Here is a 24,589-nt window from a genome sequence, read left to right as displayed (position 1 = left end):
GACCTTATTTAAGATCAGATTTCTTGATCAGAAATATTTCCATTTTCACTTTCTTTTATCTAATAATTGTAATGGTAATTTAAAAGTAAAAGATAAATTAATGCCTTCTTAAGCGTGCTTTACTTCTAATACCGATCAGGTGTCTGGGGCGGAGATAGATTGTTAACATATCTGATTATAAATTCTTACATTATATTACATTTCATGAATACATTACTTAATGATTACAAGGTCAAGGCCAGAAATAAAACCTAGTACCATAATGCATCTTGGCTTTGGATCAGCGCCTATAATCGCTTGACTATCATAGCGCTGTAGAAATTTGTGAATAATACCTATTTTTGATTTAGTGTTTACACTAGGAATACACATTTTGAGATCCCTTGAGTCTAAAGAAGTAGTTAATAGAAAAATGGTTTGAGGTGGTGAATGTGTGTACACATGATGTGTGTGAAAAAAACTACCTTAAAAACGAAAAATTGCAGACCTCTTCCACACCACCATCGAACTCGACTTCATCTTTGCAAAGATCTCTTAACTGGAAGTGGCCCGCAAGAGAATAATTTTTTTTACTTTTCTTCTTTATTTGTGAAAGAGTGATAAAGTTTAAGTTATAAAATGAAAAAAATTAAAAGGTTACCAAGCACACTCTTATAATAACATTACAAAGTTTATACAAATTATTATCCTGACCACACCACGCTATGCACGTGCAATCCCACGTAGGGAAGCCACAGTGGGGATTGTTTTGTAGTGGGAGCGCCCACAAAGGTGGGGGTTTTTAGAGCTAAATAACATTCTTAAATTCGATAAGTTACGACGCTTATCACCTGTTGTTTTTACACCTTTATTTACATGAATTAATTGTTTAAAAAAGTTCATTTCAATTACTAATTTCTTAAATTAAACCAAGATCTTCATTCTAGATTTATCCAAGTAAGTAATTTCTTTCTTTGTTGGAGCACTCGTTGGAGCTCCTACTATTTACACAGACAGATATACAATGTGTGTTGATGTACTAACTTTAACAAAGTTATTGCTATATCTGTAAAATTCTAGTAGAGCATTGATCAATTTTTTTTTTAAATTTTTTGCAGTATTTAAAATAATTATCAAAAATGGAGAGAATTCCAACAGTCAACAATTGTTGTTGGTTTTTCGATTTGGAAACTGGAACTAAAATTATAGGATTTTTGGAAGCAGTAAGTATTGATTTAATATAATTCGCAAATTGAAAAAACAATGTTTTCTACTTTTTTAAACTCGCATATATTTATTTTATTTTTTTAAACAAGAGAAAAGTTTACATTTTTAATTAGAATTGCCTCACGCATTAAGTCATAGTTCGTGAATGCTTAAAGGAGTGTCTGAATAATGTTCTGTTTTGAAATTCATTAGTTTTAATGAAAAAAAAAGAAGACCTTTTTTGTAAGAAATAAAAATAAAAATGACCGAGTTTATATTAAATTCTAAACCGTTCTGAATATTACCAATTCAATACTTAAAAACAAATCACATTTTAGGAAATGTAAATTGTGGTTAAAAATAATTTTTTACACATCGGTCTGTGTGTACTTTATCTGGTAACCTTGACACGGTGTCTTCTTATTACTTCACGGTTTGTTCGACTTCAACAATATTATAAACTTAAACATAACTTACTTTATCAAAATGTCCTTCAAAAATTACTATATTATATATATATATATATATTGTATTATATATATATATATTGTATTATATATAATACATATATACAGTACAGATTTTAGCAATAATGAAAAAGATAAATTAAAGCTTCTGACAAAAATAACGTACAATAGACAATCACAATATAATTTAGTCAGCTCGAGGCATGAATGGGATGCTCTGCCGGAGATACAGTGATTGAATATGCGTTTCACACTTTTATAGAAAGGATTGTTAGAGTACGTCATTATTAAATATAAATCTGAAAGTAGGGCAAGACCAAGCCTACTATTTTCTTGCAACTGTTCGTTCACACTTCGTGTTGAGCTTTAGATAAACTTCTAGAATTGTTTATTTTAATGTAATTATTTATATTTTTTTAATAATTTATGCTGAGTTGAATCTCTTATTCTTAAAATTTAATTAAATATCATAAAGTTCGATATATTATTTTTGTAGTAATCGCGAAGTAGATATTTCCCGAAAATTTGGCAAACTTATAGTCAGCAATAAATCATTTCTAATAATTTGTATTAATTTTAAATAATCTCTTCTAATCACAGAGTAAAATTAGAAATTGTTTTTTTCATGCAGATTTTAGAATGTTTCTCCGGAAATACGTTCTTAATTCCTAAAAGTTAGTGCTCAGATGTTAATCAGTGGTCACAAAACTCAATAAATAAATAAAAAATAGAAAGTTTAAATATGATATTTTGATTAGGTGCCATCTTAATTTATGTTAATAAAGTTATTGACAAAACTGATTGACAAAATAAGAGGGACAATTTGTAAAATCGTATTCTCAGTTTTTGGATTTTTTTTTTTTAATAATAATTTTTTGATAAGCTAATTTAAGGCTAAACATTTTAGAAATTTGGGAATGTGGTGAAGTTAGTCTCTACCAGTATGGTAAACAAATTTCGGCCTTGCACATAGAAGAATCGGTAAAGTTTTGTTTTAGAATTAGAATAAAAAACTTTAGTGAACCTTAAATTTGTATGTGTAAGACACCTTTTCGAATAATTTGATGTGCCTTCTAGAGTTTATCGTCGCTAGTCAAATTTTACAGCCATATTTTTTACTTTCTCTTACTGTACTAAGAGTAGATATTCAATCGAGTAGATTTTTGATTTTTTTAGTTTTCACTAGTTATATCCGTTTTGCGGTCTACTGAGACCGTAAAATACGGTTTTTACAAATTATTCCAGCGATTTTCTCTAAAATTGGTGTACTAATTGCCGTAGATCTAGAACATTTATTTAAAATATATATATATACAGGGTGTCCCAGGCTATATGGATAACGACTTTTTCTCGGAAACTAAGATAGCTAGAAAAAAACTAAAAAATACGTGTTCCCTTAGTTTTTTGATAGAAATCCAAATTTACTTTGTAAATTTTGTTCGGTGCTTCCAGAAGCGAGATACAGGCACCAACTTCATTTTTTCAAATGGGAAGGTGCGGTTTTTATTTCAGAAATAGATTCCTTTATTTTTTTTAAAGAAAAATTTACTTGAACGGTTTTTTTCTGTGAGCGATATTTTAGAAGTTATGAATGAAAACATGATTCTTATAAGAAATGTCAAAATGATAATATTATAACGGTTTTTTGATTGAATAAGAAGAAAAGTACTATTTTATTATAAATTTTACTCCTCATTAATATTACAGATCATGCTCGAAATGGCTTCCACCATTAGAGGTGCATAAACATGCACTTTCCTGCCAATTGCCCCTTACTGCCAAAAAAATAGATTCGGCTTTAACCGAGTTACTGGCATCTATTATTCTCTGCTTTAGATCATCTACAGATGCCATCCCGGCTTGATTCTGATACACCTAGATTTAGAAATGCTTTAAGGTAAGCAGAAATAAGAAAAGAAAGAAAAAAGTTATGAATGATCTCTTTGATTTATTAATGAGGAGTAAAATTTATAATAAAATAGTACTTTTCTTCTTATTCAATCAAAAAACCGTTATAACATTATCATTTTGACATTTCTTATAAGAATCATGTTTTCATTCATAACTTCTAAAATATCGCTCACAGAAAAGAACAGTTCAAGTAAAATTTTCTTCAAAAAAATAGAGGAATCTATTTCTGAAATAAAAACCACACCTCCCCATTTGAAAAAATGAAGTTGGTGCCTATATTTCGCTTCTGGAAGCACCGAAAAAAAAATACCAAGTAAATTTGGATTCCTAACAAAAAACTAAGGGGACACGTATTTTTTAGTTTTTTTCTAGCTATCTTAGTTTCCGAGAAAAAGTCGTTATCCATATAGCTTGGGACACCCTGTATATACAGGGTGCCCAGAGTTATATGCTCCACCCACTTTTTTTTTTTTAACGGCGGGAAATTTCGAAAAAATAAAAAATACGTATTTAATCATTTTTAGTCTAGTTTATTTTCAGTGATTGACCCATTTTTTAAGCCCATGTATCTCGAGATACAGCATCCAACTTTTGTTTTTCAAATGGAACGTTATATTTTTTGTTGCATATTTTTGTAGTATTTAAGCTCCTAAAAACAACAAAATTTTTTTTTTTGAAATCGGATAGGTTTTTCAAAAGTTATGGTAATTTAAAATATGAAAAACAAATTTCAGTTTACTGTCAAAATTACGTTTTTTTTAAAAAAAGAATCTATTTAAACTGGGCACAACCAACGGATAGGCAAGCCAAAACTCTGGACTCCCAAGCTTTGCTTTTAGCAGCACTTATGGTGGCGAAGTCAAGATCTAGGCAGGCTAGAGTTATTTGACGTTTTAGATCATCGACTGAAGCCACGGGATTAAGGATACTTTACACTTTATTTTTTTAGGTATCCCCCCAAAAAATGGTCCATTTGGGTTAAGTCCGGAGATCGAGGTGGCCATTGGATGGGACAATGAGTCCCTAAGCACTTTTCATGGAAATTTCTGTCCAGGTAACCTCGAGCCACTCTAGCATTATGTGCCGGGCAACCATCTTGTTGAAAATACATATCTAGCCGACGTTGTAGATGAACATCTTCAAGCAGAACTGGCAAAATGTCTCTTAAAAAAAGTTAGGTACCTTTCACCAGTTAGGTTTTCTCTGTAGAAGTATGGCCTGATTAGTTGATTTCCTATAACTCTACACCAAACGTTTGAAGAAAAACAACCTGAACGTCGAATAACTCTAGCCTGCCTAGATCTTGACTTCGCCTCCATAAGTGCTGCTACAAGCAAAGAGTGGGAGTCCAGAGTTTTGGCTTGCCTATCCGTTGGTTGTGCCCATTTTGAACAGATTATTTAAAAAAACTAACGTAATTTTGACAGTAAACTGAAATTTGTTTTTCATATTTTAAAATACCATAACTTTTGAAAAACCTAACCGATTTAAAAAAATGTTTTTTTGTTGTTTTTAGGAGCTCAAATACTACAAAAATATGCAACAAAAAATATAACGTTCAATTTGAAAAACAAAAGTTGGATGCTGTATCTCGAGATACAAGAGTTTAAAAAATGGGTCAATCACTAAAAATAAACTAGACTAAAAATGATTAAATACATGTTTTTTATTTTTCCGAAATTTCCCATCGTTAAAAAAAAAGTGGGTGGAGCATATAACTCTGGTCACCCTGTATATATGTATTACAATGGGACTCAGTGAGAATCAAATATAGGACTGAAATGCTAATTTTGAAGTGAATCGGAAGTCCGGAATTGCCACATTGAAGAATTATTCAGTATTTTATGATTTTATCGCAAATAGCTCCTTGCTTTTGAATTAAAGGATGTTTAATGATTTAACAATATTAAACACATAAGTTTATTCATTTTACTGAAATATTGTTCTTCAAAATGTGATTAAGGTTACTTCTGAGAGAGGGAGTGGGTTAATTACTTTTAAAGTGATAAGAATTGTACGATATATGACTCAAACTTTTGGAATTGATACAAAATTTGTGAGTTAGAACTTTGAGAATATTAGTAATGGAATGTCGCGCGGGTGTTCACACTCGATTCGTATTTCCATCATAACTTTCCAAAAAGAAAATCTTATTCTCATTTAGATTTCCATTTTACCAGGAATTCTCGATTTACAACTAACATAAAACTAAAACAAATAAGCCTAACAAAAATCTATAGAATAGTAAAGTAATGCGCGAAGGTTCCGGGTTCGAATCCAGCTGCTAACTCTTAGATTTTCTCTTTCTAGAAGCTTCTTACAGCTCATTGTCCCTTTGCAATATAACTGCAATGAGAGAACACTGTACGGAGGCCGACAGTGCACTGAAAAAAACTAAGGACGCCAATAACCTCAGATGTTGACGCGCCTTAAATCATTGAAAAAAAGTCATTGCCTTTTTTTTCAGGCGGGCTTTACGTCCAACTACCAATTAGGTCTCGTGGACGGAGGCGACTAGCAAACATACTTTACTGTAAATTTCTTTTATTAACGATTAAATAAAATCCAAGACCTAGACCGGATATTGAACCCAGTACATCTTAGCTTAAATCTAAAAAATAATAAAAGTTTAAATTATTCATAGTTGGTTAATATAATAAACAGTGGAGTCTCGGTTATCCGTCATGACCGGGACCGGACACGTGACGGATAGTCGAATAGACGGATAATGGAAAAAAACAGGAAAATTTCCAGATTCTTTTGTTTAACGTGTATAAAACTTTGTATTAACTGGTATACATATTTTATACGTTTATAGGCTTAAGCCTTGAAGGTTAGGTATCTTTCATTATTCAATTCATTCTATTGTGTATTAAAATTAATGAATAGTTTTCTTTTTAAAATAATTTTTTGTTTTTTTTTAATTTTTAAATACTGAGGAGAGTGACGGTTAATTGGAATAGACGGATAAAAGGGTGACGGATAACCGAGACTCCACTGTAGTTTTAAATGACTGATTCGCGTGGATATTCCAATGTATGGAAGCTGTCGCTCAAATAAAAGGCTGTGGACCGTTGATAAGGTATATGTTAATAATGGCGTAAAAGGTCAGCTATTTCCTATAGTGAATTCTGTAGATGGGCTCGATACTTCATAAACCGCCTTAGACATGTAACAGTACAGCCTAGATACTGGGATTTTTCTCCTATTGTGCTCGAGAAGAACTCCTATATGTTGACAAAATTTGTACACTGAAAGCGTCTTTCAGGTCTTTTAGAGTTAACCGAATAGGCTAAATACTATCTAGGCTAGTAGGTATACCGTCTCGAAACATTTTGCTTTATAACGATTATTCTTTAGAGAATCTAACTGCATTCTAGCCAGCCTTAAACCTGGAAAAAAAAAACAAAAAAAAAACGGTACTTTGTGGCGAACGAATAAGATAAGTGTAATTCTTATAGATGATAAGGATTTCATCTCTTCGCTGATTACAACAAATATTTAAGTGTAATTCTCTGGAGCATACATATTTAATACGTTTGAGCCAGTTTACGGTCAGATATCATCAGGGCCGGATTTTCCTATAGGCTAACTAGGCTTCAGCCTAGGGCCTCAAGATCAAGAGGGGCCTACATTCAAATTGTTAGCAAAATTAAAATTACACTATTCTAAAATTGCTATTTTAACGGCTTTAAAATAGATTTATTCGTTGTCGGAGAAAAAATATACCATTCTTAGTGACAGCCAGATGCGTTGTGTAACGTATACCCAACCATGCTGCAGGAATGAATCATATTATCGCAGAGATTGTAGAAATTATAGCCATTTTTAAAGAGAAGGGGGTCTGCATTAATATTTTGTGGGTAAGGGGTCATTGTGGTATAAAAGAAAATGAAATTGTTGATAAACTTGCAAAGGAAGCCACCAATAGTGGGGAAATGGCTAATTATAAATTACCACACACCGATATCAAGTGTACAATTGCAAAAGTAGCACAACAAAAATGGCAGACAGATTACAGTAATGGTAATGAAGGGAGATTCTATAAAACTATGGTAGATCAGTTACCTAGACAACCATGCTTTAAGGGAACTGTCACTAATAAATGGGTTGTTACTACAATAAGCAGGCTGAGAGCGAACCACGCGGTGTGTGGATCATATCTTCACCGGTCCTCTCCTCTTTGCGTAGATTGCATTGAGGTGGAAGATTTCAAACATATAGTAATAATGATATGTCCACGTTATGTAGTAGAAAGGAAACGAATGTTTGACGATTTATACAGGTATTTAGATGCACCATTTCGCTACGAAGACATGATATTCTCCACCAAAATTTATGTGCTTAAATCTGTAGCAGAGCTAGCAAAGAAATATGAATGTATTTAAAAGTTATAGCCGATTAGAATGAATGGAAGTGAATGATTACGTGATTTTAATCTCGGTTAAGCTATTGTATATGGATGGCAGGAATATAGAGTACTGATCCATCCATTAGTTGTAAGGTTTATGTAAATAGATCTAGTAGAGGGATGAATGTGTGAAGCGAATGTATTTATAAGTATTAATGTAGAGTGAGTGATATTCTAGTGATAAGCACCTGGACGATGCTGGCTGTATGGCGAAAGCCAGTGCCAAAAATAGGCAAAAAAAAAAAAGAAAAAAAAGACTAATAAACAATCATAAAAATGTATTGGTTAAGATCAACGCGTTCAGCTCAATGGGACTGTACGATTGTATGAGGGCCTCATAAGTGGAATAGCCTAGGGCCTCTTTTCATCTCAATCCGGCCCTGGATATTATGGTACTTAATTTCATCTATTATTAATTTGTCACCAATCAAGAATATAATGATATCGCTTGTACTTCTTCGCTAAGTGCATCGCCTTAGTTTTGACTGTTTTAAATGCGTTAACATAGTTACTAATGTTGTGTCTAGAATACTTTTTTAAGAAAATTCTATTAAAGGCACATCAGTGAGAGTGATTGGGTTGGTTTCCCTTTAAAATACTTTGTTCATAAACTTTTTTTAAGTTTTTGTATTACCTAAATTATTTGGATTTCAGTTTTAAGACAAATAAAAATCAGTATTATTGTATTGTATTATTGTTTATTTTATTTTTGTATCGTTTTTGGAGGAATTGTTTTTACAGGTGTCAAACAATTGTGCAGTACGTCACCATAACTGTTCAAACATATCATTGTTACCTCTTTGTTTAATTGTGGAGGAGGTTGAAATTTTAATATTTTTCCTGGTTCTACTTTTTTTTCCCTTTCTTTTCTTTTTTTTTTTAAATTGAACAAACATTTCACTTCGCTGTTATCAAAATTGTAATTGCTAAACATTTTATCAGTAGCTTTTTACTTTTGCTACTTCTAATCAGAAAATCAATTTTTTTATCAAAACAACCAGAATAAAAATAGTTGTCTTTAGATTTCACTTGCCTGTATGAGTAGCAATTAGATCTTTTTCATTTGTCCTCTCAAGGGAAAATGCAATTTCGTGCAGTTTTTGAGTTTTCTCTGTAACTACAATCTTTTGGGATCCCCCTCAGAATGTAAAAAAATTGTGCTGTTGAGAGTTCAAATTTTAAATTCATTTAGTTACTAATAAGGCAATCGCAATAAGGAAGGAGTATGTTTCCGTCCCATTATTTAAGAGGTGAATATCCTCTTCCATCTTCAGGATGTCTCAGAAACTTTGCCCCAATGTGCTAATTACAATTGTGTATAAGCACTGTAAAACCAAAACAACGACTTCAAGGTTTAGGTCAAAGTTAGCCACCTTACAATAATGGTTTCAGTAGGAATGGAAAGAAAATCGCGAATAAGCAAAACTAAACAAATAAATTAATGCAAAGTGAAATATTATAATTGGCCAAGGGCCTTAAGAATATTAAATTTTCTTAATGTCCACTGTTTCAGACACTTCTGGTATCCTTCTTCAGGAATTGCAAATAATGTTTTAAATTAGGTAATAAGTTAATTGATGAAAACTATTTTTACCACAAATCAATTATAATTTTAAAACTTCATTTAAAGTTCCTGAAGAAAAATACCAGAGATGTCCGAAACGTGGATCATTAAAGAAAATGTATTCTTTTTTCAGCCCTAATAAACTAAGACATTTTTATTAATTTATTATTTATTTATCTTATTTTGTGTAGATTAGATTAGATTAGACTAGGGCGGCCTCAAGGCCTACGCCACTGCGCCCCCTTTGGGTCTTATTTCAGGTCTTTTTATTTGGGTCAAACATTCAGGTATTTCGTTAAATAAATACAATTTTTAATTTGAACAAAAATTATAAATGATTACATAAAACAAAACAAAAACAAAAAAATACGTTAACATGAAAATATGTCAAACAAAACTAAGAAATTATTATGAAACTGAGAAAAATCTTAATTACTATCAAGTTCTTAGTGAATGTAATATTTTTATGCCAAAAGTAGCACTGGAGGCGTCCAGAAGTGGAGTTAAAAAATTAACTTTATAATAAATACTTAACGGTTAACGTCATCATAATGAGTCTTCATTCTCCAGACATTGGACACAAAAGGGAATACACATCATTGCGAGCCCATCTTGTGCATGTAGGCTCACAATCTACTTGCTGTCAACCTTTTTTAGTTTTTTTTTTTTTTTTTTAATCTTAATTTTCCCCTTTGAACCACGCACTCTTCTTAAGTGTGTGTGAGTGTGGTGCATTGCTTGTATAGCGTGCTCATCATTTATTTAAAATCGATCCATATAACATATTTTAGATATCAGTAAATGGTAAAGAATACAAATTCTACGGCTTCGCACTTGTCTTCTTTGCTGTAGCGTCCTCAACCATAGCTGGGTAACCGCCACGTCTACGCTCCGCACTGGTCCGTCTTGTACACCAAATAAAAAAAAAAAATACAATTATACAGTATTAATAACACCAAAAATAGTACCAATAACAAATCAAATAAAACAATAATATAGGATAGCCGCTTTGAATATTAACAGCACCATTTGTACCACTACTTATTCCTTAGAAAAAGGCAATGCTATTAGCTTAGATTTCACAGCTCCAACCAGTTAACGGTAACTTCAACAATTACGGTTTCGGAATTGCAGAACGAACGTAGGTTTGCCCAGAGACTCGGCCACTTGTTGATGAGTAATACAATGACAACATGTTATTTAATGCTATTTTTAGACCGTAATAATTTCTTACCCATTTTTTCTTTTTATTGAGTTTATATGGAGAACATTAATGTTGAAACACATTTGTATATTTAATTTTAATCTTTTTTATTTCAAGTATTACGTAAGTGGCAATTTTGGATTAGTGCCAAATCGTCATCGTTGGTGTCGCTTCTCTCAAACTCTAAAAATATTTAGTTTTCTGAACTTATTTGTCAACTTGTCTTAATAATAATGGGAATATTACTAATGAAAATAAATAAGTATTACTTCAAAAAGTAATTTATTTATTCCTCTATTTTTGCTAAAATAATCTCGCCTAGAAAGCAGATATTTTGTGACCAAATAATGGAAGGAAATGCAAAAATATAGGTGTAATCAAACACTACTTTTTCTTACCGCGTTAAGTTGAAATTTTAAGCGAAAAAAATTGCATGGTGTTCTTTTAGACACATTAATTGATCTGAGTGAAGACAAACCCCCTCTTTACAGTCGGCTTAGTCTTCACTATCAATCTATTTCTTAAAATACATACATTTGATAACCCACTAACCGGGTTGTTTATTATTATTATATTATTTTTATTTCGCCTCCTGATAACCTCTACCAAAGCACATATAATTTAACCAAGGTTGAAGGAAAAAAAGTTATTTGAGATATTTACATAAAGATACAAAAGTAAACGTCTAAATGAAGTATAGATGGCACTAACAGATTTAAATTTCAGGCCATTAAGCAAAGCGTAGTGCTCACTCCATATGCAAAATATTACTGTAATTTATATCCTTTTATTTTTGCAGCTGTCATTTTTTTAAAAGAGGTAACAATCATTGTGTAATCCAAAGGACGTTTCGTTTTGCATTTAACACTGCATTGATGTGATGTGATAACAGAAGAAAAAATATATAATTTTTAATTATAAAAATTATAACTAGTGGTGCCAGTCAGACGCTAGTACTTAGGTCAAGTGCCGCGGTCAGTGCACGGGCAAAAAGGGACCGCCCACCAAAGACACACCGCTTTCAAAAGGGCCATTATACGGTCAGTATACAGTGACCACCTGGCTACAAACACTCAAAAGACCGAATACCTGGCTACAGCCCTTTGATAACTTCCAACGCCTGTCACCCGGCCTATTCAAGACTAGGGTCAACACACGGCAAGAGATGTTTGAGTGTGACCCGTAATTACAAGACTTGTCAATGTGTGGTGATGGCTATATATGGTCTCTCTACAGGAAGTGGGGGATCAGTCGATGATTGTTCTTCAGTATTTTACCAGCGTAACATCAAGATTCTACCAGCGAGTTACACCGCGAGCGCGTCCCTGAGTATTTAAACATATATCTATTTAACGTCTTTATAGTTGTGCATTCTAGTTACAATTTAAATCATTTTAAATTATTGTAGTATATCTTTACAAACGTCTAAATTATTGTTAAAATATATATATTTATTTATTTTCGTAAACTCGTAATTCGTATTCCGAATATCAACTCATTAAAATCTCGTAACTAATTCCCGCATCATAAACCTCCTCTTCAAGTCATCTGAACCCATTACATTGCCAATGCTCGAACTTAGTCAGTTATTGTCAATGTGGAGTCATATTGACTCCATAATTTATTTTTATCTTTTTTTTTTATATTGATTTCAATTTTTAGTAATAAAATTTGTATTAAAGGATGGGAAAGAATAGGAATTAAGAACGAAAAAACAAATTTTGTCCACAAATCGGCTTTAACATTTCACGCAGAAGGAATTAACTTCAACCTAAGTTAATTAAGATCGCATCCTAAGATCGCAGTAATTTCAGCATTTTCTAAAATCCTGATTGACTACTTCTGGATCAGGGACTTTTTAATTTTTATAATTACAATTACTGTGCGCTATTGACACGGATCGGACATTACCTAATTTGCTGCAAATTTTTGAAAATTAATTCTAGAAAGAAGATTTTTTTTGGGCCTTGTTACTTTCTATGAAAATTATGTAAATTTATCAAATGAGCATTTAGACAATAATCTGGAGTCAAGATAATAACAGAAAATCTACTTATATTACCAATCAGGAGTCGAAATGACTCCGATATATTTACGTGTAATGCCAATCTGGAGTCAAAGTTGTTCTTATGATTAAAGTAAACTAATCTACAAAAAGAAACTAAGAATTCCATGGACTTCAACTCGTGACTATCAAATGGTGAGAGAGTGGGGATAGCATATCTAAGAGCATTTCGGGATAGCTATGAGATGTGGGGAAACAGAGACCATTCCTACTTTTTTTTTTGGAGTCAAATTGACTCCGGATTGGCAATGCAGTGTTTTTTTTCATTCGCTTACTTATAAAACCAGTTTTCTACAGTTTTAATGCGAAATTGCCAAATTTTCGAGTTCTTTTTTTCAACGGAAATATTCGATTCCCACAAAATTATCGTGCAATCAATAATTGCCCCCCAAAAAAATTGGTTTGTTTGTTGTATTTCCTCAGTATGAAGTATGTCATGTATGTTTGCGACCCTCTAACTCAAAAAGCGAGAGATAGCTGGAAATTCAAAGTTAATTTTAAGGTTTGGATACTACTATGGAACCAGACGGAATGTTAGCATTTCCCTTCGATCTCTTTATTAGGTGAACATCTCTTTATTAGGATACTTACCGAAGTTAGCCTTATCATCAGAGTATTATTCTTCCCCACAGTTTTATAGCCCTCTCCTCGTAAATAATTTAGAAATGTTGTTTTTTTAGCCTAATGCCCAACAATTATCAAGTTTACCCAGATTTCTCTCTTTAAGAATTGGATTACACCAAAGTTAAATGAATCTTTTCCATTATTGAAAACGATTTGAAGAGTGTCAGTTAATGGGAAATTAGGGCATCCAAAGACAGCTTTAAATTTCAAAGAATGTTCTCGATTTATGTGAGATACTTTATATCCAGAACAGAAATCTTTTTATTCGAAATAAAATAATGTACAGGATGTTAGATTAGCTTATTTTTAAAAATTTTTTTTGAATTTTTTGTGAGTGGTGAAATGTAGCGGCGGATATGAAATGTAAAATTCTCTTATAAATTTTAAATTAATTTTCCAAATTCACTTGAATTGTTAGTTTTACATAATATGATATCAAGATAGTTAAAAAATTTTTTTTGTCTGCACAGTGTTTTTTATAAACCTCATTAGCTGCAATACAAAAATGATTACAATAAATTAGTTGTTAAATTCCTTAAATAAATTTAGTGCCAGAAGTAGATCTTAAAGAACGTACTGAATTATTACAAACATAATTGATTTTTTTTTTTTATACTTATCCCTCTGCATTTCCCAATTAATTGTTTTTTAATTGTTTTAAGTTCTTCTCCTGCTGCTTTTAAAGGCAACTATTATGAAACTAACTCGTCTTTCAGTGCTTGAAAGAATCATTTGTCATTTACTTGCAACTCTTTTTTATTTCAATTAGATCCGTTACATTTAGATAGCAGAGGAAGTAAGTACTGTGAACAAGTTTTTTTATTTTTTTAGGGAACAAGTTATAATAACTTACTTCGATGGTACATGTACTAATGTATTCCTTTCTGTCTAGATAATATACGGTATCTGGTTCACCCTGAATGTAATTGCACTTCTACATGCTACCAGAAGTGAAAACGCAGGATATTATTCTGGTACGTAAACATTTAAAAAAAACTTTTATTTTATTTTATTGATCTCAAATCTTTATTAAATAAGGAACATGAAAATTCAATGTGACCGTTTTCATTTTCAGACAATGGTACAATTATATTTGCACTGGTAATTGACATATTTATGTTCATTATAGCAGTTTTACTATTAGTGGGTGTTTACAAGGTAATTCATATTATCATTTTAACCATTAATGATGCTCTTTAGAAATGTTTTTGCACATTAATTTTAATTCTGCACTAGTAAAAAACTTATGTCCTTACAACAGTTTTTTTTTTTGTCTCTTTCCAGAAAAGAAAAAGCTTTGTGAAAGTATGGTTGATTGTACAGACTGTGATTTTAATCCTGATGATTATTCTTCTGATATTAATCATCTTAACATTCAATATTGCCGGCATCGTCTCTAATATTATATCTATCTGTAAGTATTTTTCCATTTTTCTAGACTCCTTACTTTCCTGTTATTCAAGTTTACATGTATTATGGAAAGTTATTAGTTTCATATTTTAAGTTATCTATAGATAAAATTAGGTTTACGAAAATAAAGTGTTTGTCGTTTGAAATGTTAAATTATCTGTTTCGTATTTTGTTGTATTTATTGTGAAAGAGGAACAGCTTCTTCTCTTGAAAATATGGAGATATTAATTTACACTAAGTGGTTTGCGTAAGGAAAGCAATTAGTTTTTACTTCAAGTGAAGAAAATAATAGGACTCTTTATTAATTCTCCGAAGTTATTTGTTATTATTTGTGCATATTAGAATCCTGGTGAGATGGTCTTTTGTAAAAGTGGTGGTTTTACGATGAAATTTAATCAAAAGACCTACTCCAATTAAAAGGCGCCACGGTAGCCGAGCGGTGGTTAAGAGGCGAGACCTGCAAAGCTAACATGCATTGTGGTACTGGATTCGATTCCCGGTCTTTAGGCCTTGGATTTTATTTAATGGTTAATGAAAGAAATTTACAGTAAAGTATGTTTGCTAGTCGCCTCCGTCCACGACACCTAATCGGTGGTTGGACGTTAAGCCCCGCCTGGAAAAATAGGCGATTACTTTACTTAACACTAATTAACAGAACTTTTATTAAACAAAATTCTAATATTGTTAAGAAATTAGATTGGTGGCGTTGTTTCAGATTTTGTTAGTGACGAGAAGTGCGGTGATATATAGTTGACTGTGTCAATCTACTATCGGTTTGAATGTCGGAATTTAGCTGTCCAAAATTAAAATTAATTTAGTGTAGAAAGATTTAACTTTTATCATGGCTTCAGTATATTGAACATTAGTAGCTGAAGGGGATTTAGGTAACATTCAAATTTTTTATAGCTATAATAGAATTCACAAACTGCTGTATTTTTTTTTTTTTTTGCACCTACATGGTGGGAAGCAACACCATAAAGTTTCTCGCTGCCCATCACAAAGCTGCTTTGGTAAAAAAAAATACCCTTTCTTGTAGATTGAAAAACCATCTGCATCGTCAAATAGGCCCAAACAATTTCTTTGTTGCTTACATAATGAATCTTCAAAAATATAAAAAAGAATGCAGCTAAGTATGGCTTCAATAAGAAAGGGCCCGTTCCTAATTTGAAAGTAGCCTGAAGCGGATATTACCTTTTATTCTTTGTTATAAGAATGCTTTTTACTGAATCAACATCTTACTTTTCATGCCAGTATTTGAAACTTTCTCCACAATCAACTATCTTCATAATGATCATTTGGGATTTTAATAATACTTCGCCCGGAGCTTACATTCTGTTGGAACTGTCTTTGATCCACTACACTATGAAGACAACTTGTTTCAGTGAACCAGTAATCTCCAACTGAAAAAGTTGTTGCAACACGATGAGCTACATTCTGAATTCAATAAAAAATTAAGAAAAAGTAGGATAAACTTATTTCGAACCAACGCTAATTTTTGTACATTGAATCTAGTTCGATAATTTTGATAGAAGTGGAAATATACACTCACAGGTAACCGGAATATTTGAGCTGAATTTCAGGCGGGGCTTAACGTCCAACTACCAATTAGGTGTCGTGGACGGAGGCGACTAGCTAACATACTTTACTGTTAATTTCTTTTATTCACCATTAAATAAAATGAATATATAGGTTTCGTGACCGTAAATTGTTAAACTTAGGATTCTTGAATCCTAAGATAAAATCCAAGGCCTAAGACCAGGAATGAACCCAGTACCACAATGCATATTAGCTTTGCAGGTTTAGAGTTGAATTTAGTCTTGCAGCTGTTTTACGAGTGTTAGAAATGGTATTATTGGTTTATTACTTTTTTTTGTTTCTTAAGAAAATGGTTATTACAAAAACTGTTATTGGGAAGCAAAATGCCGTTGTTTGATTAAAACTTTGATTAAACGAAAACAGAATTGTGTGCCTAGGATAGTATACTTTTCCTGAAATGCTACTTATACAAACGGTGTTAGTATAAGATTTGATTAATTATGCCATTATTTAAAAAATTAATAAAAATTCAGAGGAAAAAAATGTCACTACCTTTTTTTGGGAGATAATTTGTGTCATTTTAATGGGAACAACATTTAGCAACATGTAGATGTTTACAAGATTATCATAGTTTCCAGAGAAACTGGTTACTTTCCAAAAATCTTCGACAGAAATACTCTGATAAACATACACCTAAGTGCACTATAAAACTAATATTAAAGATTTCAATTAGCTTTTAAGTAAATTAAATATGTGAAAATCGGTTGCAAATTTCTAACTATATTTTATCACTTTTAGGTCTTCTCATTTACGCCCTTCTTGTAGTACTGAGTTACTATCGTGGAGCGGCAAGTAATCCTGCAACCACATCTTACTAAGGACATAAACTTTTCTATCAGAAGGTCGGAGATCTCTTTACTAAGTAAGTGTTTGTTTTGTTTTTTTTGGAGAGAGTTTCAGAAACAATTCAGTTTTTTGTGTACAATACTCTGAAGAAGATGTAGATATGCGCCGTATCTAAAAAGAATTATTATCTCTGATCTTGAGTCCAGATATAAAACAACTAACACATCGAAATAATTTGGTCACATCAATTTGCTGGAATGTCTATTGATTTATGAGTTGATATATGTATACGAGTATGCGAGTCGTCATTAAAGATTTCCCGTGACCCACTTCCTGTGGACTAAGAGCAATAAAACTTGGCACAGTTATTAGTCCTTCTCTAGGTGCCACCTAGGGACACTTCTTTCCTATCTTTAAGCAACTGTAAACAACTCGCTCGCAAAAGTCCACAGGTTGCTCAAAAAGACACTTTTTGGCTCTGGAAATCAGAGTTTTTTCATCTGGTAGATGCTTGCCCTTCAAAATAACTTCACTGTTGGAAACAGGAGGAAGTCTGATATTGCGAGATCTGGTGAATATGGGAGGATGCGTTTTTAAAGCCACAGAAGCATGCTTCCATTTGGGCTACATGTAATTTGGACACCTTTGGTGAGCATGCCGCGCCTCTTGTTTTTGATGGCCTCCCGCAATTTCCCCAGCAGTGAAGCGTAGTATGCCCCAGTGATCATGGTACGCTTTGCTAGGAAATCCATCAATAATACTCCTTGCTAGTTCCAAAAAAATGTAAGCCTAGAATTGGAGCTGTTTGCGTCTAAGTCTTTCCGCATTTGAATTGACGATGACAGTTCTTGTCTAATTAAATGATGGGGAATCATCACCATAAACCTCTTTCATCTCACATCACCTTTGATGTGCTCCTTTCAAGGAACTTGATGATAAAGGAAGTTGATTACTCTGTATACTACTGAATCCATCATCAAATTTCACGCCACTTCAGCTCCTGTTCAATAAAGACTGTTATCAATTCTGAGTTGCGAACTGGCACGTAACTTATAGAGACTTAGATCATTTAACATGTGCAGTTTCATCGTCCTGTAGAAGTGGGTCAGGGAATGCGTTAATGAACGCCCCTCATTTCTGTTAATTTATTTGATATATTATAGAAAAAAATGTGTATACTAATTTACACGAGAAAAACATTTTGTCACATTCCTTACCTAACATTAGTGAAACCACTTTTTACTTTTTTAAAATTCAAAGTTTGTTAATAATTTAATGTGGAATAAGGATTTATAGGTTGGGAGTTGTGGGAAAAAGTCTTGGTTATATAACGAAACCTTCTAACCAAAAGAAAGAAAGGAAAATTTGAAATAATGGTCTTTATTAATAAAGTTTAAAAAGTTGCCAAGAACCTCGTTAACTTACAATTAATGTTCTTGAAAGACAACGTTTGTTTGTTATAATTTACAAGTTTAAAAGATGTCTGCCGGTTAGTCACCGACCTGAATTCTTAAATTTTCTTTCAGGAGAGAGCCTATGTGTCAGGTCCGTAAAGGCCTGAACCATTTCCAAAAACAGCACGAATTAATTTACTTTAGTTCAAACTGAAATCCTGCTTGAGAATAAATTCTCCAATCATCAATTCGGCTTTCGGAGCTGTCTCTCGACTATTCAAAATCGTGTTGTAAATGCCATCATTTCCTTCCTTTAAATGAAACATTACTGTCCTAGAATATTCTGGAACATTTCGCAAGCTTTTAACCGGGCAAGGCACCAATATTTAATGTATGAGCTCAAGGGCATTGTTTGTTTTACCTGTTAACTTATTCTCAAATCCTACTTATCCGAACGTTACTTCTATGTATTCCACAAATCCTCTTTCTCTCCTATCTATCCTTTCTATTCAGGCGTACCTCAAGGAGGCATACTTGCTCTTTTACTGTACAACGTTTATACGGCTGATATTTCTACCCAACCTAATAAATTTCCTTCACCTGTAACGATGATGACGCCATCCAAACACAGGCCTTCCATAACCTACAATAAAAATATCACTTCCAAATCCTTAAAACCTGGTTTCGCCAATAGAGGATCAAGGTTAACGAGCAAAAGTTCCTAGTGTTCACGCTAAATCGAAAATCTCTCCCTCACTGTCATTTCAACATTCCCGTGTCCATTGCGAATCAATTTAAATACCTCGGGCTTTATCTGCACAAACCACTTGCATGAAACCCTCATACTCGACTAAAAATGCAGAAAAGACTGCTTGACGTACGCTCTAAATTGACTCTAATGGACAAAAAAAAAAGAAAAATATACAATGTACCTTACTAGCTCCTATATGGATATATGGACTTCTCAAATAATAAGAGACAGCCAAACTAACTAACCTCAACCCAATACAAACTCTCCAATCCTTTTGAATTGAATAAATATTTATTACTATAAATATATACATAAAATAAATACAGAAGTGTAAATGTGTTATATATTTTAACCTTCTTAACTAGTGAAGAAAGAGAAAAGTTAGGTGAGTAGAATTGGAATGCAGGGAAAAAAGGAGAGGAAAAACCTGCAGCTAACTCTCCAATCCTTGTGATCATTTAACTAACGTCGATTGTATTAGGCTGACTGATTTATCTGCAATAACAGCTGGCTCGTCGCCGTACTAGCGCATGCATATGCTAATGAGTGGTAAAATTATGTGTATATATATATATATATATGTATGTATGTAAAACATACATATATATATATATATATATATAAAACCACTTGCATGAAACCCTCATACAGTATATATATATATATATATATGTATGTATGTATGTATGTTTTACTTCTTCGTAATTTTTGTTTGTTGCACTATTAAACAAATAATTATTTAGTGCAGGTATCAAATGACGAATAATTTATCATGAGCTTTCTTAAATTCTTTCTTCTCAGCTTCTGAGGTGTGTGCATTTAAGCAAGAGCACCTTACCTACGGGGCTGATAAAGTAATAACCACAGTGTGATCGTCTCATGACGATTAACACCTGGATGTCCTTTGAAAACTCTTTGACAGGTCCTTCCTCCCACTGGCTAACTAACGTAACCTATGTATCTTTTTTACGTAGGCTAAAAGATCTGGTTCTGATTCGTACATTTGAAAGATTACAAATGAAAGAGGGGAAAATTTTCTCTGGCCATTTGTGAAAATCAAACTCAGAATTTAATGCCTGATATTTAAAGTAAAAAAAGTACTTAGTATGAATATTTGTTCAGTGAGTAGGAATATATACACAGATAAAGAAGAAAATGTTTATATACAAAGCAGTCGTTCTTGAGAAAATCACAAAGAAATAAAAATGTCGATCTTCTTCTAAATATGGGGCCCCGATGATAAAGTTGTTTACCCTAATTTAAACCAAAACTGTACAATCGACAGGGACCTTATGTGGGGTAAGAAAAGTATTACAGAAGTATTTTCCAATAATTAGATAGTTATTGTATTCAGCAAAACTGAATCAGAATAACCCTAGGAATCTCCCTAGGGCAGAAGCTGTACTGACCTAAATGTGCATATTGTGCTTTAACTTTACAAAATATCTCTTGAACTCCCTTAGTAAAGTAATAAAAGTTATTCAAATTATTTCTTATTATTTCTCTTTTCAGGTTATTCCATCAAAACGCATTAATACTTCACTTATAATTTCATACGTATTTATCCATAACGGCTGCAATTTTCTTCAGATTGTAAATGGAAATCAGAAAAATTCTACAGAAGTTACAAATAAAATGAACTACAAATAATGCCCAACTGACATTACATAAATTTTTGTATATTTGTAGAATTGTTAACAAATGATTTCATTTGAATATTTATTTATGATAGTCAAATATTTAAATAATCTCAAATCCTCGTCACTTGTTACCATATTTCTTTATTTTTCATTTGTATTAACGTACTGAACTTTAATAAAATATTTGTATCATCTATAGATTGATGTTTTCAATCTTTAATTTTGTCATCTCAATTATTAACTAAATATAAAAATTAGGTCCAATTTTTTTCTAAATTAATTATAGATAAGAAATTAATTGAAAAGCCAAGAAATAACTGTGAGTATTATAATCAAATCAACTAATTGACTGAACTTTAAAGAAACGTAATTCGGTCAGTGTCTCTGACGAGTTTAAACGAGGACAATGACCACTCTTAGACCCTTGGAGGGGATTCATTCTTTTACCTATCATTGCCCAAACATAGAACTGTAACCCCGTACTTCACCAATACTAAGTTTTTTCTAAGCAGTAATGTATTTGTATGATAATAAAAAAGTGCTTGGATTTTGCTTAGAAGTCTGACATCCTAGCCTAATAACAATTGAATATTTTAGAATTTAATTCCGAACTATTTCTAAGTTAGACAAATTTTAGTCTCATTTAAAAATGTAAGTAAAATTACAATGACTATTCTTGGGCAAGCTAAATCAACTTGGAATTACCAAGGTTTTCAAACAAACAAAAAATCAATAATTAAAAGTGTTTAAACAAAATGCATATTCCTAAGAAAAACTTTTTATACATACATTTTTTTTCTATTGAATATTTTTAGACACAATACATGACAACTATCTAAATTATATTTTAAGATATTTAGGAGCATGATGATGCGGGTAGGCGAAAATATAAAAGCAAGATAAATATAAAATTAATAAATTAAATATTGTAATATTACAAGTGTATACATAATATTATACATATATATATATGTATATATATATATATATATTTTCAAATAAATTACACAATCAAAGCCCTTTCTTAAAAATCGCCAAGATATGACCTAATAAAGCTGTAGTGCAATAAGCTGAATCTATATTTTTTTAATTGAATTTCTATAATTTATTTTTATTTAAAATGCTTTTATATTTTCATGGATAGGTATCAGCCGTGCTTCTACAGGTGATTTCCTATTTCAAAATAATTGTAATGTCGATATCATGACATTTAATTTTATAAAAATTTGATCATTTATAGTTGAGATTAATTTTGAAATATTTCATTCTCTAAATCTAACTTAGTGTTAGATTAATATTGATAAAAAAATCAATATTTAGATATTATCGAAATTAAATTTCTAAAATCTTTTTGGAATGGTTCTATTTTACGAATTTATGTTAAAAATAATATTCTGCTAAAATTAACAAACTGCTATATGGTCAATGCTTATATTTGTGTTTATTCTTCTGAATAAGAGGTTTATTGCAAAATTAGATAATATCGTTATAACTTCTTTAATTCTGATAGGACAGGAATTGTTCATCTTCCAAGTTTGGTTCATCAAGTACTGAAGAGACTTACAAACTTCTCTATACAAACTTAATGCGCCAACCATCAAGTGGAAGAAAATCTGAATCCGGTAGGAATCTGAGGCATTCAAGCATGAATAAAATCGACTACATTTCTGCACTGTTTTTCTTTGGCCACCTTAAATATTTTAAACATTTCTTTTGAAAAATAAATATTTTTTTTTTTACATGTAATGTATGAGTTTGGCACCATTGCTTTATCGTTTCTATGATATTTTAACTAATTCTAAAGTAGATTCCTATTAACCCTATTTATTAAAGATATTAACTTCAAACAAATTTTTTATGACATTCCGGATATTATAATCGGACTGCTCAAAATTCTATCAAATATGTTTACCTTTAACTTCCCATTCTTTAATTAATTAAGTGTAAAATTAACAGCTCATAATAAAGTGTAAAATAATAAATCATAAATAAACTGACCTAATCTGAGATGTACCTTCTCAATGTCAGCAAACTAACATGCCCACATTTCAGACTAATGTGGCGATTCTGTTATTGAAGACAATTATCACATCTTTCTTTAGTGAATCTGAATCTGAACCTATTTTGTATCATTCTTTTTTAATTTATTTATTGCAAAGTACTTTCTTAATAATTTACTTTAAGGACCAAACTCAGAAAATGGAAGAATCCTGAATTCATTTGGAATTCAATTACGAATAACTCTGCCTGTTTCTTTAACCATTTTAAAATATTTTCTTAGAAATATATGCATATATGTAAACTTAATTTCAAATCATTCTTGCCATATAATATTTGTTTATGGAAGAATTTTATTATTACATTTTGTTATACTCAATGTGGCAAAATGGCAAAGAATACTTTATGATTGCTTGATTAACTAATTAAAATGAGCGTATTTATTATTTAAAGTACAAAATTTCTTCAAATTTATATATATTTTGTTCATTTCTTTGCATTTGATTAAAAGTTATAATAAAATATTTTTTTTATGACAGTTTTAATTCAATCCTTACCTATCAATTTGATTACAACTAAACAGTTAATTTCATTTTCAGTCATAATTTTTTATTTATTTATTTTTTGCCAAGCTTACAACTTAGGAACTAGTTCATATTCAAAGCTAATAGTTATTAAAAATTATAATTTGTTTTACACTTTGAACATTAAAGATTGGTGAGTCTTCAGTTCGCCTGTTTTAGATACTCTTGGTCGAAAGCTTGGCAAAAAATAAAAATAAACAAATAAAAATTATGTATTATAATAAATAAAAATAAAATTACACTAAATTGGTAATAATCTCCCCCCTCCTCTTTAAACTGTTAAATATATTTTTGTTATAAAATGATATAACTATGAGAAATGGGGATGTTCCTCTTTTAAAAATAAATAATTTCTGTCTGTTAGGGAATAATTAAATACTGTTGGTATTTAACGTCATTACAATGTTTTATTTATTCATTTATTTTCGCTTAGTGCAGCGGTGTTTAATAATGAGTAACCTTGTGCAGGCAATCATATTCAACATTTCCCAAATCGTCCTCTAGAAGATGGTATAATAAGATTACTTCCAATTGTTATCTTAATTAGTTTGGATTACAAATAACAACTGATAAAGCTGTATTCAGAAGATCTAGGTTCTAAAAGCAATAAAAATTATAATATTAATATGATTCCAACCAACTTATTCTTTGGTTTAAAAATTTTAAGTAAAATTTAGAAGGAAATCTGACTTGAATATATCTTTTTCATCATTGAAATAGCTGAATAAATTAATCTTAGTTTGTTAATTATCTGGTTTTATCAACAAAATATCTCAATGTTAAAATTATAACTGATAATTTAGCGAAGTTCAGAGGCATTAGGTTAAATTATTATTTGGATATGAAGCTCCGTAATATCGTTGATTTGAATGGTCTGGGATGCAATAAACATGCGAGCTATTTTGGATAAAATTAAAGGAATTGTTATTCAACATCTAATGTCATATTTGTCACGCCGACCTTCAGACAGTATTATATCGTTTCAGATAATGCTGTCCA

At 31.3% G+C, this 24,589-nt stretch overlaps 1 protein-coding gene and 1 long non-coding RNA gene across 4 annotated transcripts; one reads left to right on the top strand and one right to left on the bottom strand.

Moving 5' to 3' along the window:
- Positions 1 to 762: 762 nt before the first annotated feature.
- LOC141447890 (uncharacterized) lies at positions 763 to 23,542 on the top strand. Of its 2 annotated transcripts, none has more exons than XM_074115805.1 (7): positions 763 to 936; positions 1,098 to 1,202; positions 14,324 to 14,405; positions 14,507 to 14,589; positions 14,716 to 14,845; positions 17,176 to 17,299; positions 22,519 to 23,542. In XM_074115805.1, exons 2-6 carry the CDS (start codon positions 1,119 to 1,121, stop codon positions 17,253 to 17,255), a joined length of 459 nt encoding a protein of 152 aa, XP_073971906.1. In that variant the 5' UTR covers positions 763 to 936; positions 1,098 to 1,118; the 3' UTR covers positions 17,256 to 17,299; positions 22,519 to 23,542. The 2 variants fall into 2 exon arrangements, with proteins under 2 accessions (XP_073971906.1, XP_073971899.1); XM_074115798.1 differs by having other exon boundaries at positions 764 to 936; positions 20,881 to 23,542.
- On the bottom strand, positions 10,188 to 11,197 carry LOC141447922 (uncharacterized). 2 transcript variants are annotated; one of them, XR_012454683.1, is made up of 2 exons: positions 11,141 to 11,197; positions 10,188 to 10,443 (listed from the first exon to the last, which is right to left on the bottom strand). It is a non-coding gene; the product is annotated as an uncharacterized lncRNA (long non-coding RNA). The 2 variants fall into 2 exon arrangements; XR_012454689.1 differs by lacking the exon at positions 11,141 to 11,197 and adding an exon at positions 10,574 to 10,705.
- Positions 23,543 to 24,589: the final 1,047 nt, after the last annotated feature.

Source organism: Rhodnius prolixus, unplaced genomic scaffold, assembly GCF_049639745.1.
Source record: "Rhodnius prolixus isolate KJV_2025 unplaced genomic scaffold, Rpr scaffold_1, whole genome shotgun sequence".
NCBI classification, from domain to species: Eukaryota; Metazoa; Arthropoda; class Insecta; order Hemiptera; family Reduviidae; genus Rhodnius; species Rhodnius prolixus.
The sequence above is the reverse complement of the archived record's forward strand: the minus strand, read 5'-3'. Positions and strand labels throughout refer to the sequence as shown.